The sequence below is a fragment of the Molossus molossus genome, unplaced genomic scaffold (genome assembly GCF_014108415.1).
Source record: "Molossus molossus isolate mMolMol1 unplaced genomic scaffold, mMolMol1.p scaffold_m16_p_19, whole genome shotgun sequence".
NCBI classification, from domain to species: domain Eukaryota; kingdom Metazoa; phylum Chordata; class Mammalia; order Chiroptera; family Molossidae; genus Molossus; species Molossus molossus.
The window spans coordinates 9,415,099-9,433,010 of record NW_023425354.1 but is presented as its reverse complement, the minus strand read 5'-3'; the positions used below and the strand labels follow the sequence as shown (position 1 = coordinate 9,433,010).

At 36.5% G+C, this 17,912-nt stretch overlaps 1 protein-coding gene across 3 annotated transcripts in view; it reads right to left on the bottom strand.

Annotated features, from left to right (window-relative positions):
• The window catches only part of ABCA5 (ATP binding cassette subfamily A member 5), a 75,173-nt gene extending 57,459 nt beyond the window's left edge, over window positions 1-17,714 (bottom strand). The window contains exons 1-7 of one of the 3 annotated variants that reach the window (XR_004960313.1): window positions 17,610-17,713; window positions 12,092-12,208; window positions 10,653-10,857; window positions 8,256-8,417; window positions 7,323-7,411; window positions 2,189-2,418; window positions 577-718 (exon numbers count right to left, since the gene is read on the bottom strand). Coding sequence is in view for 2 of the 3 variants with exons in the window: in XM_036268181.1 (XP_036124074.1) it covers window positions 577-718; window positions 2,189-2,418; window positions 7,323-7,411; window positions 8,256-8,417; window positions 10,653-10,857; window positions 12,092-12,193 (930 nt within the window). In the remaining variant the exon portion in view is untranslated. Of the gene's footprint in view, window positions 1-576; window positions 719-2,188; window positions 2,419-7,322; window positions 7,412-8,255; window positions 8,418-8,642; window positions 8,687-10,652; window positions 10,858-12,091; window positions 12,209-17,609 lie in introns of those variants that run through there. The other 2 variants (XM_036268181.1, XM_036268182.1) reach the window with 2 other exon arrangements.
• Window positions 17,715-17,912: the final 198 nt, after the last annotated feature.

Sequence of the window (17,912 nt, the reverse complement as noted above, 5' to 3'; positions counted from 1 at the left end):
GAAGTATATGAGTTATATGGAAATTATTATGTTAAAGAAAAGAGGTGATAGTCAAATATTTAACAACTGGCACAGCATGGGTACCTAATCCAACCAGGATGGAAACTGGAACCACTTAAAACAAAGGCTGGTCATTAACAGTCGGCATTCAGCCAATATACCAAATGGATACCAACACTTCCAAAGAGCTGTATTTACAGAGACATCTTAAACAACATCATCCTGTAATACAAGTTAACTTGAAACAGTCAGGATTTCAGGAAAACAAAGGAATAAAAAGTCCTGTACTATATAATCTTAAATGCACATGTTATATGAAAAGGAAAAAATAGACTCAGAATTTGCATGTGAAACACATCATATGAAAACAAGTTAAATTTAAACTTGAGACTATTTTGTACCTTTCCTAAAAATATGGAGGTACAATGATGCTACATGTAAGTCATTTATCAGTAACCTCGTAACAATCTGTCTTTCTTGGGAAATTGACTATAAATGAACCAAAGAATAAGATTTTGCTATATTAATTAAATATTGTGGCAATTCTTTATTCCTATTTCAAGCTGAAATACTTACAGATGATAATCCATACAGGAAAAAAAGTAGAAATATTACAACACAGCTACTTTGAGGGAATAATGAAGAAGTAGTTGCAATGACTGCCATAAGAATGGACATTAGAAAAATCAAACTTGCATACAAAAGAACCCAGGAGAGCCTAAAACAAGAATAAAAATACATTTATGGTTAAAAGCATGGGTTAAAACAAATTACTTTAAACAAAATTTCATCTTTCTTTCAGACATTTTATTCTTAAAATTAAATAAATCTATTCATTTCTGTGGATGTTCATGTATTGAAAATTAATGCTAAGTAATTAAAAATACAGTATTGGTTAAGTTATACTCATATAAAGCTAAATGAATATAAAATGGTGATTATCTTTTCAAGAGTCAAAAAATACTAATTCATGATTAATTTAAATCTCATATTTCAAAAGTTCAATAATACACAATACTTCTGATTTTCTTAAAATACAAGAGTTTAATGACTAACAATTTTCTTTATGACGTGTTACAATAAAACTTTTGATAACTTACGATGCTTTAAATCATAAAGAGTACCTCACTAATCAACAATATAATTACTACATATTTACACATGTTAGATCAAGAAGATCAACAACAGATTCACTATATTTGCTCAAAATTTCTCCTCAAATCAGAGCTCAATGGAATTTCCACAGTATTTAGTTTTATTTTATCTTTATTTTTCAAGTTAGTAGATCATGATTTAATGTATGCTATCATCAAATCACTGAAATAGGACTAAAGGATATCTAAATTATCAAAAGGATTTTACAGAGGTAAAACTGAGGCAGTGAATGATTGATTTGCCTAATTTCTTCCAGCTACTGTTTCCTCACTAAAAAAGTGCATAGAAAATAGGTATACACCATGATCAATAATCCCATTAAGTGTTTTAATTAATTGTTGCACTGGACTAAATGGAATAAAATTTTGTAAAATGTACTATAATACCAACTCACATGCTTATTAACTTTTCTACTAAAATGTGGTAAAAATAAATTTCCTTACAACAAAGTGGAAAATACACCTAGAATTACTAATAAAAATGTATGTCTCTATAAATTATCACTGTATAAAAATGCTCACTTGTGAAAACATTTTTCTTCATCTGTTTTTCAATAAATTATTTGTATTTTCTCTTAATTCACACAAATAACTTTTCAGGAAAAAAGCCTGTAAACTACATATACAAACTTCAGTCATTTTAACTGAATTTTTAATAACATGTACAAGCTATGATACTGGGAGAGGGCTATACAAGGCAATTATTTTCTACCTTTCCAAGACCCCATACATTCTATGCACTGAAAAATAAACTGAAATATATGGGGCACACACTTCATCAATTAAAACAAGATGTGAAATAAAATTTAAACATGTAATGTTAATATGCTTTCCAAATGCCACCTTCCTCGTGTTAAACAAGCCAATTAATTTCTGAAGCTTGTTGAGTAATCTCAAATTTCAGGAGAAAGACAATTATTGTGAGAAAATAGGATCAGCATTTCTTCTACCAAGTCAGGTGAATAACAAAATTTAATCTGAAGATTTGTATATTTAATATATTAATCATACTGAATAAACTTTTAAAAACATACCAAAAGGCAGTGTCATGAAGTCCCATTATCTTCAAAAATTCTTTTAACTTTTTCTCTTTTTCTGCCACAATATGAATCGCCAAAAAGTATCCAAAGGGTGAAAATGCTATTACTAAGTATATTAAAATTACTCCTCGGGGAAAGGTATCTATTTCTATAACAGCAGATTCTCCCATAATAACAGCTTTAGTTGATTCCAGCTCATTCCATACAGAAACATTGGTCTTCAACTATAATTGGAAAATGTATATATATTCGATTAATTTTGTTCTGACAGTACCCTTAACAAAATGTGATAAATATACACAAAAATTTGTTCAATAATCTAGTACAAACACAATCCTCAAGAAACTACACATCTGAAATAAAGTGACTGACCCCAATACCGTAATAAAGTAAAACACTGCCTTTCATTAAAGTTCAGAGTGTGAAGTGGGCAAATATACAAATTTTGATAAAATAATTTGTCAAAGAAAGTAAAATTTCAAAATTATCACCTTAAGCAATTATTTATGTATATTAACAAAAATAGTCATTTATAAAATTGAAGAATTAATGATTATTAGTACCATGAAACAATGACTCTCATTAAAAATGTTATTTTAAATAGTATTTTTATAAAAGTAAATAGTATGTCCTTTTATTGTTTTAAAATATATATGTACAACATGTATAGCTAGAATAACAACAACTATGCTCTATGATACTTCCACCTAAAATTCAACTAAATGTCTAAACTGAAATCTGTTTGGTCTAGTCATCCAGTATGGTCTGAATTATCTTTACCTTAAACTTCTGTATTGTTGAATTTGTGTAATACTACATATCTGTATTACATATAGGTGAGAATTTATAAGATAATTCTATATATGTCATCTCATTTGGTTCTTATAACAACCCTGTCAAGTAAAGCATTATTGATGTCATTTTACTATATAGCAGTCTAACACCTAATAGATAGATCTTCTATTCAAGGCCTCCTGATTTTTACAATGTGAAACTCTGGATCAGGTTTAAGCATGTCTATAAAATATAATTCTAGCCCTGGCCAGTTTGGCTCAGCAGTTAGAGCGTTGGCCCTCACATCAAAGGGTTGTGGGTTTGATTCCCAGTTAAGGGCACGTACCTGGGTTGCAGGTTCAATCCCTGGCCCCAGTCAGGGCATGAACAGGAGGCAACCAATCGATGACTCTCTCCCCTGCTCCCTCCCTTCCACTCTCTAAAAATCAGTAAAAAATATCCTTGGGTGAGGATTAACAACAACAAACACTATACTGCCAAAAAGCAATAGGTTGAACTAGCTTTGCCACTAATTAACTGAGTTTTGGAAAATCACTTAATCTCCCTGTACTTCAGTTTCATATATAAAATAGACATAATAGCACCGATCTCATAGGGTTGGTAAATATTAAATTGGTTAATATTATCACAAGTTAATATTAACTTAAAATAATGTTTAGCAAATAAATAATGAATGTTTGTTAAATTTAAAAAATCTACTACTATAATAAAGATAAAGATATTCGCTTTCTTTATACTAAGTTATTTTCACATAGTCTCCCAAAACTGGACTGGAAGAGATCAAAAACTTGAACAGACCAATAACAACTAAGGAAACTGAAGAGTTAATCAAGACTCTCCAGCCCTGGCCAGTTAGGTTCAGCGGTTAGAGCGTCGGCCTGCGGTCCGGAGAGACCCGGGTTCAGTTCCCGCTAAGGGCACGTACTTCGGTTGCAGTTTGTCCCCGGCCCTGGTTGGTCGTGCGGGTCGCAGCCACTCGATGTGTCCCTTCACGTCGATGTTTCTCACTCTCTCTCCCTTCCTCTCTCTCCCTCCCACTCTATCTGTACAAAAAATGGAAAAATATCCTCGGGTGAGGATAAAAAAAAAAAAAAAAAAAAAAAAGACTCTCCCAGCAAACAAAAGCCCAGGCCCAGATGGCTTCTCCGGGGAGCTTTACCAAACATTCAAAGAAGGACTAACACCCATTTTCTCCTCAAACTATTTCAAAAAATTCAAGAAGAAGGAAGATTTCCAAACTCATTTTATGAAGCCAGCATAATTCTAATTCCAAAACCAGAAAAAGACACTACAAAGAAAGAAAACTACAGGCCAATATCCCTGATGAACATAGATGCCAAAATCCTGAACAAAATACTAGCAAATTGGATCCAGCAATACATCAAAAAAATTATTTACCATGACCAAGTGGGATTCATCCCAGGAATGCAAGGCTGGTACAATATTCACAAATCAATAAATGTGATACAACACATAAACTAATTGAAAGATAAAAATCATGTGATCATATCAATAGACCCTGAACAAGCATTCAACAAAATCCAGCACCCATTTCTGATAAAAACGCTCAGCAGTCTAGGAATAGAGGGATCATATCTTGACATAATAAAGGCCATATATGAAAGACCTACAGCCAACATCATACTCAATGGGCAAAAACTAAAAGCATTTCCCTTAAGAACAGGAACAAGACAGGAATGCCCACTTTCGCCACTTTTATTTAACACAGTACTGGAAGTCTTAGCCACAGCAATCGGACAGGAAGAAAAAATAAAAGGGATCCAAATTGGAAAGGAGGAAGTGAAACTGTCATTATTTGCAGATGACATGATATTATACATAGAAAACCCTAAAGATGCCATCAAAAATCTACTAAACTTAATAAATTTGGCAAAGTAGCAGGATATAAAATCAATGTCAAGAAACCGACGGCATTCTTATACACCAATGATGAACTCACAGAATGGGAAACTAAAAAAACAATCCCATTTACCATCGTGGCAAAAAAATTAAGATACTCAGAAATAAACTTAACCAAAGAAGTAAAGGACCTATTTGCAGAAAACTACAGGACATTGAAAAAAGAAATAGAGGAAGATACAAAAAATTGGAAGCATACACCTTGTTCATGGATTGGAAGAATTAACATCATTAAAATGTCCATACTACCCAAAGCAATCTACAGATTCAATGCAATCCCTGTCACAATACCAACGACATATTTCACAGAACTAGAACAAATACTTCAAAAGTTCATATGGAACCAAAAAAGACCCTGAATAGCCACAGCAATCTTGAAAAAAAAGAACAAAGTAGGTGGGATCACAATTCCGAATATCAGGTTATACTACAAAGCTACTGTAATCAAAACAGCCTTGTACTGGCACAAGAACAGGCAGATAGACCAGTGGAACAGAACACAGAACCCAGAAATGAACCCAAGACATTATGCTCAATTAATATTTGACAAAGGTGGCAAGAACATACAATGGAGTAAAGACATGGTATTGGGAAAATTGGGCAGCTACATGCAAAAAAATGAAACTAGACCATTAACTTACATCATATACATGAATAAACTCAAAATGGATAAAAGACTTAAATGTGACTCATGAATCCATAAAAATGCTAGAAGAAAATGTAGGTAACAAAATTTTGGCATCATATGCAGCAGAATTTTCAGTGATACATCACCTAAGGCAACAGAAACAAAGGAAAAAAAAGAACACGAGACTACATCAAACTCAAAAGCTTCTGCACAGCAAAAGAAACAACCATCAAAATGGAAAGGCAACCCACTGTATGGGAGAGCATAATTGCCAATGATACATCAGATAAGGGGTTAATTTCCATAATATATAGAGTACTCATACGACTCAACAAAAGAAAGACAAAGAACCCAATTAAAAAAATGGGCAGAGGGCCCTGGCCGGTTTGGCTCAGCAGTTAGAGCGTCAGACTGCGGTGCAGAGAGACCCGGGTTCGGTTCCCGCTATGGGCATGCACCTCGGTTGCAGTTTGTCCCCGGCCCTGGTTGGTCATGCGAGTGGCAACCAGTCGATGTATCCCTTTCATGTCAATGTTGCTCTCTCTCTCTCTCTCTTCCTCTCTCCCTCCCACTCTATCTGAACAAAAAAATGAAAAAATGTCCTCGGGTGAAGATAAAAAATAAAAAATAGTAAAAATGGGCAGAGGAACTAAATAGAAACCTCTCCAAACAGGATATACAATTGGCCAAAAGACATATGAAGAAATGCTCAACATCACTAATCATCAGAGAGATGCAAATTAAAACAACAATGAGGTATCACCTCACACCTGTCAGAATGGCCGCCATCAACAAATCATCAAACAACAAGTGTTGGCGAGGGTGTGGAGAAAAGGGGACTCTAGTACACTGCTGGTGGGAATGCAGACTGGTGCAGCTACTATGGAAACACTATGGTGTTAACTCAAAAAATTAAAAATTGAACTTCCATTTGATCCAGTGATCCCACTTCTAGGAATATACCTAGCCTAAGAAGCCTGAAACACCAGTCAGAAAGAATATATGTACCCCCATGTTCATAGCAGCACTATTTACAATAGCTAAGATCTGGAAACAGCCCAAGTGTCCATCAGTAGACGAATGGATAAAAAAGTTGTGGTACATATACACAAGGGAGTACTATGCAGCTGTAAGAAAGATAGATCTCTTATCCTTTGAGACGACATGGAGGGACCTGGAGAGTATTATCCTAAGTGAAACAAGCCAAGCAGAGAAAGACAAATATCACATGATCTCCCTTATTTGTGGAACATAGTGAACATAACAGACTGAGGAACAGGGTCGACCCAGAGATGTGGAAGTAGGGTACAGACTGACAACCTCAGAAGACGGAGGGGGAGAGAGATAAACCAAAGAACTTATATGCATGTACTCATAACCAATGGACATAGACAACAAAGCTGGAGACAGGGTGGTGGGGATGGGGATGAGGGATGTCAATGGGGAAAAAAGGAGAAACATCTGTAACAAAAATAAATTAATAAACTAAGTTATTTTTATTTAAGGGGAAAAGTCTGCAAATATACATCTTTCATAAATATTACCTATGGTCAACAGATATACAGAATGTTGAATCATATGATTAGAAACCATCTAATAAATGTGGGTTTCAAAAACATTAAAACAGAAAGTATGATCTTTCCTAATCATTTTTCTTAAAGGAGTTATAATAAGTTACGTATTTTATTCATTTGACAGCAGTCAAACCAAATACTATTGTAAATACTTAGGGCATAATAGTTAAAATATGGTTTGGTTTGGTTCTTCGTCCTTTATCATATTTACCTGAATAATGGCAGCATCTATGGATGCTTGTAAAACTGTGAACCCTGATGACCAGTACTGAGTAGCCTCACATGATTTTGAACAGCCAGCTATGGGGGAAAATGTGAGACATAAGATTTTGCACGACTTGCAAATGCCTTCTTTTGAAGATAACATATAGAGGTTTACCAAAATTATATTATTACTCAATTGCTACAAGAAATTTTTTAAAATTTATTTAAAAGAAAATAAGCAATTACCCTTCAAAGACAAACAATATCACATTCCTGTTTATTTGAAATTATTGAAATAAGTTAATGCATTAAGATACTGAATGGTAAATGAATACAAATGGAAAGAAATTAATTGTAAACATAGTTATTTACATAAGTCATTTTTCTGTTTTAAAGTAAGTTATTCTACAATGACTTATCAGCTTCGAAACACTTCCGGATGCAAGGACAAGTTCCTCAGCATGTGACTTCTACATTGCTCAACAAATGTTTGTGGTTAATAATATCTCTTCATAGGTTTAAGCATTGAAGGCTGTTTTCCATGTTTCAAACATAAAAATAATAAAGTTCACTGGTGGGAAACCTTGAGGTTTTAAAGATATGTAATATACCATTTGTGAAAACAATTACATGGAGTTAAAAAACTACAGATTTAGAAAGTAACATAGTTCAAGATATATTTTTGTTGTTACTGTAATCAATATTATATAAATGTATGAAAATTAAAATGGATGTTATATAAATTTTATTTTATATTACACATATAGATGTAGATAGGTAGTTAAGTATTCTTATGTATTTTTATGCTACACTTGACAGTTTTATCTGAACAAATTAGTTGAAAATGCCAATGTTAAACCCCACTAAAATTCTGTATATGAACTAAGAGCAGCAAAAACATGCATTTAACTGATTTTCAATTTTGAGGGGAGCTATTTACCTCTTGAATTCATATAAATAGGAGACACTGGAATCATATCAGGAAAAATGCGAAGTTCGTAGGACATGAAATCTTTGAAAAACACACCTACAAAGTTGTTGGTCTTAAAAAGACTGGATGCGAGCAATTCTTTTTCATTTGCATATTCTTCAGTAATTATGACTATAAAATATTATAAAAATATAGTTAGCTCACAAATTAAAATAGTTTACCTAATACAATAGACCAAATTTACCATATTTGATGAATGTAATATTTTATAAGCACTTATTATATGCTGTAGCTTCTTAGAAAATGAACACAGCCCTGGCCGGTTTGGCTCAGCGGTTAGAGCGTCGGCCTGCAGTCCTGAGAGACCCGAGTTCGGTTCCCACTAAGGGCACATACCTCGGTTGCAGGTTGCAGTTTGTCCCCGGCCCTGGTTGGGTTGTGTGGGTGGCAACCACTTGATGTGTCCCTTTCATGCCGATGTTTCTCTTTCTCTTTCTCTTTCTCTCTCTCTCTCCCTCCCTCCCTCCCTCCCACTCTATCTGAACAAAAAAATGGAAGAAATGTCTTCAGGTGAAGATAAAAAAAAAAGAAAAGAAAGAAAATGAATATAGCCCTTCTAAAAAAATACCAAATAATAGTACAATTTTATACACACTATTTGTCATTCAATTATATAAAATTATGTCAGTGTAATTACATGAGTTATTAGTACAATAAGAGTATACACTTTATATGTAATACGTGTAGTTCACGTATCCATCTCCAAGTAAAACTATACAAATAACTCTTTGATAAATGAGTAGATACTTTATTTTCAAATATTTCTTCTTATGAAGAAAATTCCATAATCCTTCTTGGACACTAAATACATGTTTTTTAGTAACTATGATGCAACTCTTCACTGAATAAAAATCGCCACTTAAACCCAGTATTGCTTGTTCCTTTTTTAGAGGATATATGGAGAAAATCCGTAGTCATGATTCAGCTCCTTTCACATCAGATAATCCTAATTTTTAAATGTTTTCTTGAGGTTTTATTTACAAGCAACTGGTTTTTAGTACAGAAGCTTCAGAACATGTGGTGAAATGGAAAGAACGTAGGGTTAGTATTTAACTTTATTACTTCTTAGGTGAGTGAGCACAGGTAAACAATTCCCCAAACTTGAATATCCTCATCCACAATATCTATCTGGGTGTTAAGATCAAATGTAGTCGCAAATATGAAAATGCTTTGTAAATTATAAAGTATTACTTAAATGTTCATTATTGTGATTTTCCAGACCTTTTAAGGTGGACATGCAACTCCAGGATTGATTTGAATAAAAAGATTATTAGTTCAACATCCTCTCATTCATGTTATTAAGTATGTATTTATGTATATCCCACTTTTGGATAGTTCTGTTGTAAAAAGACAGAACTTTAAAAAAAATCTATATATGTTTCTATTATTTGAACATCTAATATACATTGACCTGAATTTCTTTGGTTTATACACTTTTCTCTTAGACTCACCAATGAATTTTGTTCTTAACATTTCTGATCAGTTTTTTGAGCAGGCATGCTAAATTATTATGGCTATCCATGCTATTTGTGCTTAATATGATAAACCAACAAACAGGTTATATTCCAATAAGATAGATGTTTGATAAAAATATTAAATAGCAAAAAGCCAGAAAGAAGTCAGTGGGGGGAGTTATTTGATTCCTGATTGTATAAACATCTTTTATTCAATGATGCACTATCCAATAATGTTATAACATATACCAGAATTACAACTATCCTATGCAAGATATGTTCATCTGTTACTTTCTACAATTCAGCATTTCATTAAATCAATCACCACAGTATGAACATTTCTGTCACTTCTCCAGTTCCTGCTTTAGGTTCTGTCTCAGCCACTTTAGACTCATTAGTACCTCACTGCTTACAGTTTTCTATTCCATTTCTTTGCGAGAAGTACAAACTGAGAAAAATACTTAGGTACTTAGCTACATAGTCTCCAAAGCTAAGTAATTCTTCAGTTTACACCATATACCTCCATAAATAAGCACGGCAATCTGAAAAGATACTGCCTTATAATCTTTATCATATATGTCCAGCATCTTATTACATGAGACAGAATCAAAATGAAATGGTCCTTTAAATCTTTTATCCTGTATAAATATGAATTAAATATAAACTATTAAAACATATAAAATAGGCTTCCTATTACCAAAAATATAAATTAAGTTTTCGCAAGAAAAATAAGGCAGAAAATTAAATAATTTTAATATTTTTTATATAACTATAGTTTGGTGAAGGGGCATGCCTCTAAGCGTTAAAAATGTGATTTACTCAATAAAGCAAGCAGAAAAATACTGAAGAGGCTTTTTGTAACAGATAGAATACACATATAAGCTCACAATACCATTAGAAAGGTGATCAGTAGAAACCTTTTGCATGATGTTTCTTGTAATATTAGTCGCTGGAGTATATCCAAGAATTAGGTTAGAGAGAATGGATTTGTCCATAGAGTTAAGTTCCATATCAGGCACTTCTTCGTATTTCTTATTTGGATGCATCATGCTAATTAATATTAACCAAAATAAAAAAAATAGTGGAAAAAGAATTTCCTATAATAAAGGAAACGAAATGATTATGAAGTATAACAATGGCAACAAAACTCTTCAAGGTTTCTATCCAAATAATATAATTAATACCAAGAAAAAAATCATGAGAAATTTGGCTCTTAAGTACAAAAAGTAAAAGCAATTCTATCCTAAAAGAAATATTGTGTTCAGCGTCTCACCTATCCCAGCAGGCATATTGATTTTCCTTTACATTCAGTTTTACTGTAATAGTTTAAAATTCAAGCCCAACTGGTGTGGCTCAGGGGGTTGAGTGTTGTCCCACGAATTGAGAGGTCCCGGTTCAATTCCCAGTCAGGGTACATGCTTGGGTTGTAGGCTCAATCCCCAGTAGGGGGCATGCAGGAGGCAGTTGATCCATGTTTCTCTCTCCCATCGATGTTCAATATCTCTCTCTCCCTTCCTCTCTCTCTAAAAAATCAATAAAATATATTTAAAATATATAAAACATGAAAAATAAAATTCAAGTCACATAATAAAAGACAAAAACTAATACATATTTAAACATCTTAGATTACTAATATAAAATATAATAAATTTACTCATATATAACTTTATTTAAAGTAACTTACCAAACATCCCTAATAAGAATCACCATAAAAATGTCTTTAATTCTAAATTAAAACTCATGCTTTAAGTATACCTAAACTTCTACTTATAAAATGAAACTCAGTTAAATTCAATAGTTGGCTTTACTAGGGATGAATTATCTATTATTTCATCTTGCTATTTAATTGGTCTACTGGTTTCAGGAGACATTAAACAATATATTTTCATCCTTTAAAATTACCATTAACTGGTTACCTTTTAAAGTTACGTATGCTTTAAAACATTAAGCATATATATGACATAATTTTGGTAGTGTGAGGCAATTCAATCCAGAGTTCAAAAGATGGGAGGTTATGAGGAATAAACTGTGAAATAATGTTAACAAAGTTGTCTGTGGAATTTACGTTTCATTTCATGAAACTTGGGAAATGCATAACTAAAAATTCAAAATTAAGCACTGGTATCAGAAATTAACTAAATTTAGGAATCAAACTTTTAACAGAAAATAGGTAATTTAGGTATTTCTTATGGCTAACTTTTTTACTTCACAAGCAAATTAAAGAAACCTAAAAATATAAAATTAGAATAAAAACGTATCCAGTAAAATAAACATCTGTTAAAGATGGAATGCAGAATAAACTGCAATAAGGCATAAGAAAGAAAAACTTACCTGAACACTACTTTTTTTAGTTCTGCATTTAATTAGGTAATTCTTTAATAGGAGTGTTCTGGTCTGTCTCCAAACTCCCACCTCCCTAATTGCAGTAGCCATGTTTTCTGGATCAGTCTATTAAAGGGGGAGAGATTTTAAAAAATAAATAAATAAACAAATAAATAAATAACTGGAACCACAGAGTTAAGAACATGCCATTTTAATGGCAAAACACACATATGTCCCAGTCTCAGGTTAGACAGAGTTAAGCTTACTCCAAGCTTTCTCTCCTACCTGGACAGAATGCATGGAATAGCAATTTGAAGACCCTGGAAAGTAAATAGTGGCATGTGAAACTTGAGTGAACCAGAATAGTGACTACCACCCAACCAACAATGAGCTTACCACTTTTTCCCTTGAACTCACTGACAGTAGGCACCAGAACACCAATCTTTTTTTCTTTTCTACTTTCTCTTGTGTCCCTGTCCCCAAGTAATCCCAAGATAGTAGTGTAAGACTGCAATAACGAAAGTCTAGTGCAGCCAAAACTCTGAAGCAGGGGAACCTTTCTCTCCAGTAAGTGGAGTTATGGTTCCAAAAGGGTAGGGCCAAATCCCACTGCTTTCTTTTCTACCTCCCAAACCGGACCCTGGATGCAGTGAATGTGGTTGTAGAAGTGTTAGCCCAATGATGCGAATAAACCATAACCTTCTGGCGGGAGGATGGAAAAGAGGAAAGCAGCAGGGAGAGCAAACAAAAAGGGGCTCAGGAAAGAAACACAGTCAAGTTGTTTATTAATTCCTGGACTAACTCCCAAATTAGGCATACATAGATCTAATCCTATTCTGTGTACCAAAGACTTGAGGAACTGAACTGATGTCAGACCACTGCCCAGATTCAGACCCGTCACTGGGTGGCACACACAGGACAGATCCAAATTGAATTGCAAAGGCTTTTGAAAAACTAAACTGAAATTAGAACCACAGCTCAGAATGTGGGTAGAAACCTGAAGCCTGAACCTAACCAGGTTGACAGCAGGCTAAAAAATATCTATATCTATATCGATATCTAGATATCTAGATATATATCTCCATAGGATTAAAACAAAACTCAAAGTCTCATACAATCCAAAATCACTTGGTAAATGAAGCATGTGGAAAATATCAACTCTTTTAAGAAAAGGAAATCAACAGAAGCCAATGCCAAGATTTTGGAATTATCTTACAAAAATTTTAAAGCAGCTATTAAAAATGTGTTCCGGCAATTGGTGGTTTTCACAAGAATTAAAGGAAAAGGCAGTAAAGGATGCTTGGCCTGCCTCACATTTAGCAATGGCTGTGAGAACAGAATCACGCAGACAATATCCAGGGGTTCGCTCTCTAGTAATATAGTTCACATAAGCACATGGAAATGTTGGAAATGGTGGAGAGGACCATACAACATTAATGAGCAGCTTTTTGAGTAAACAACACATATGACTTTCTCTTTTGCAACATATATTAGAAAATGATGCCTGAAAGCACAAGTTAACTGAAAAAAACAATAAAACTTCTAATGGCATATTTTTAACATAGCATGCTTTTTGGAAAATTTGTATTATTTGATATAGTTCTGACTCAAAGTCTTACCACTGTAGTACTTTTAAAACTCTTTAACAAAACCAATTCTTAACTGCTAAAGAACAATGACAAAGACACAAAAATAAAGGTACAAAATTTTTTTAAAAAGTTACTTTCCATTGCTTCACAGCATACCTGGGGAATGTGTTAAGTTTACTATACAACATTAAATTGTAATTAGATAAGTTTTAAACATCTAATATTAATCAAATATTTAACTTTTCTAGCTGAATACTTTCCTAGATAAAATAATCCTTACTAAGTCTAGTAAATTGCAAGAAAACGGAAAGCCCATCTTCCTTTTCTAATATGTTAATAATTGACTTAGTCCGGCTGGTGTGGCTCAGTGGTTGAGCGTCCACCCATACATCAAGAGGTCGCTAGTTCAATTCCCAGTCAGGACACATGCCCAGGTTGTGGGCCCAGTCCCCAGTGGGGGGCAAGCAGGAGGCGGCCAATCAATGTTCTCTCTCATCGATGTCTCTCTCTCTCTCCCTTTCACTTCTCTCTCTCTGAAATCAATAAAGAAAAAATAATAATTGAGTTAAAGACTAGAAGTTACATAATATGAAAGTCAATTATCAAAAATTTATTTATTTATTAAAGAAATACTGACTACTAGGTTAACATGTTATGAAACATATTTCACCTTTCTCAAAACAATACAAAATGTACATGACCTTTAGAAATAATTGTTAGGGGAAAAATCATTTGGAATGTATTCGTTTTATTTCTGAAAGAAATGAATTCCGATGTCTTACAAAATAAATTAAATCATCCTGATGTTCATAGCTTCCTGGTAAGAGATGTGGTCAATCACCTTAGCAAGCTTGAAAGATGCTCATAACGCTTCTCAGCTGAAAACGTTCCCTATCTCCAAAAGATGACTGTTAGCGGTTACTCCTGGTCCACCCCAGCAAAGCTGATTATCACTCCCTTGTTCCACATCTACATCCAACAAATAGACTGTAACTGAAGTTACCAAACTGGGTCATCATTAATTTGTTTACATGTCTTAATCTTGAACTTGACCTTGACAAAAAAGACTGCCTGATTTATCTTTGCTTCTCTACCATCAACAGTAATAGGTAATATTATAACCAATATCACCTTCCTGCAAATTACTTTATTGAGGCTTGCTGAGAGTCCTTTACAGTGAAGGTGGCGGCTAAATCCAGCCTGTTTTGTACAGCCCAAGTAAAGAGTGCTTTTTCATGTTTTTAATGGTTGGGGGGGGGGGGGAGAATGAAAGAATAATATTTTGTGACATGTAAAAATTATATGAAATTCAAAATTCATGTCTATAAATAAAGTGTTATTGGAACACAGCCATGCTAATTGGTTTCTGTATTGTCTGTGACTGCTTTGTGCTACAACAGCAGAGTTAAGTAACTGAAACAGAAACCAGATGGTCTGCAAAACCTAAAATATTTACTATATGACTCTTTACAGAAAAAGTCTACTGATCCCTGTTATGGATTAAAAGAATAAGAAAGAAGAAAAGTGGCTCACTCATTTAACATTTACTGCGGGCTTTATGCACTAAACATAATGACAAAAATTAAGTTAGATAATGTCACTGACTTTATACATAGACAAAATCTAATATAGCGTGCTAGGTGCAACTGGGGGAAAGAGTTTGGAAAAGAATGGAATGGAAATTCCAGGCAGAAAAAAAAAAAAAAGGAAAAGCTAGACTCCTAAATGGCTTAACTTGCATAAAGAACAAGGACACCTGCAATATGGCAAAGGCACAGGTGAAGTGAATTAGGGCAAAGGATTGCAGGTGTATGCCCCAGACAACTGGGTAAAGACGGGAAATGGAAATGGCTGTGAAATACCTAGCACAAAAAATCAAATTAGACACTCTATTTTATGCACCCATATATAGCAGCCCATATTTCCTCTACTGGGCTTTTCATACTTCAGCGTGATTGGTTAAATGCCTGGAAATCACATATTTCACTAATCACAAATCCCCAAACCTCCACAGCTTCACCCTCGAATTATGAGCTGATTTCTACTTCGCTGAGAAAAGGGAAGCTATCAGAAATTTCCAAAATGCCCCACTATCTCTCCTACTCACCTACCTACAGCTGTGCCTCAGGTAATGTTACATAGTTCAATAATGTGCTATTTCAGCCTAACCTGAAGACTGTGTTTGTTAGAATCCTGAGACATAAAAACTTAAGTGGAATCTGGTATTAACTACCCAGGGCGGGCAAAAGTAGGTGTACAGTTGTGAGCACATGAAACACAGAGTCTACTCCTGTAGCATTATTTATTAGTTATTGCATCTTACGTATTAGTTACTGCACATGAACAACTGTAATCCTACTTGTGTCCCACTCTGTACTTTTAAAATTTATTTTTTAGAAGAGGAGATGTACATACTTGGCAGATGACTTGAAAGAAACCCTGCCCACACTGGCTTTTCAACTAATAAAAGCACTATAAAATGAAGCCTTTTAAACAGGGGACAAATTATAAATGCTCTCTTCTCTACTATTTTACAGTACACTGAAGGTAGTGTAACCGTACAGCAAAATACTAATTGTTAATGGGATCTAACCTAAATTTTATGACCGTATTTTTTCCTGAATGGGAAAATAACAATGCAATGGTACATAATAAATTAGCCAATACTATTCCTTAATGGATCCTAAAAGCTTGTGCCCAGAACCATTTTAATCCAATTAATGGGCTCGCTAATGGGGAGAGCCACATTTGCAACATGACAGAATTCTTTTCGACGACCCTCTTCTCAATTACACTCAAGGGCAGAGTTCACACGTTTTATTCATGCTGGCACTCTAGGCCCGTACTCCAGTACGGAATGTGGAAAATGAGACATTCAAATAAACATGGAATGCGCTAGTATATTTGCTTTGACCCTGGGTGCAAGATTTCCCGAAACTAACCCCTGTTTGGCGGCAAATACACTTAAACAGCATGTGCACAAGGACTAATGCCTTGTTAGTGTGACTTTTGACTCAAACATCCCAAGAGCCCTAATTGCCCTAATGATGTTCTCTGGTATGGAGTCTTCCCCCAAAATACGTGATCTGGCTCTGGGGGCCGACACAAGATACAAACACCCGAACTGAGCGTCTGGCGTCCGCGGGCTGGGACCTCAGCTCCCCGTTTCTGCCGGCGTGAGACCTTACCAAGCGACCTAACCTCGCTGCGACCCGTTTTCCACGTCAGCGCAGCCAGGGCAGCCCCCCGCCCTCCCGGGGCCGCTGTCGGGATCGCACGAGATAACACGCGCGTGGCTCCCCCTTTCCGCCCCCCAGAACGTTCTCGGTGGAAAGGAGAAGTGGCCGTCTTCATTCTTCACGGCTGATTTCTTTGCAGATGCACCTCTGAGCCCCGGAGCCCAGGGCAAGCCTCGCGCCGAGCCCCGTGCCCGCAGCCGGCTGCGCTCGCACAGACGCCGGGTGTTTTCACGCCTGGCGCTCTCCCTTGCGGGGTGGGCATCGGGGTACTGCTCCCCCGAACCGTGCCCCGAGCTGCGCGCATTGCCCTCGCCCGGCTCCCTTCTACGTGCCCCCCACCCCCCCGAATAACGAGTAAGCTAATGATGCGGCTGTTGGGGGGTGGGGGGCAATAACATGTTCCGTCTCTCGCGACGCCGGAGGATGGAAACGACCACGTCCGACCAGACGCAGCCCCACGGCCGGCCCCACTCCGCACCCCGGGCATCCGCATACCAACGCCTTCGGGGGAGCAAACGGCGCTTCCTCGGCGCTGGGGGAGCGGCCTCCTTCCGCCGCCCGCCGCCCGCCCCCGTCAGACCCCCGACCCTACGCCAGCCCCTCCACGGCCGCCGCGGGCCGCCCGGCTCGACCCTAGCATCCCCCGGGGGCGGTTTCCCCCGGCGAGCCTCACGCCGCTGCCTTCGGTGCCCACCTCACCTCAGGGCCAGGATCGAAGCCGCGGCGCTGTCAGGCCCCGCCGCGCTCGGTCTGTGCAAACCGCGCGGGGGACGGAGCTCCGAGAAGTGCGTGAGGAGGCGGCCCGCGCGCGTCCCCGCCGCGGCGCTCCGAGTGCCCCTGAGCCGCAGGGTCTGCGGCGCTCCTGGGAGAAGCGCTCGGCGGCTGAAGCCCGGCTCCGCCTCCCGCTGAGCGCACCTGAGGGCGGGGCTCCTGCAGGACGGGACCGCGGACGCGCGCGCCCCCGCGGCCCCGCCGCGCGCGCCCAGGCGCAGGCTGGGAGGG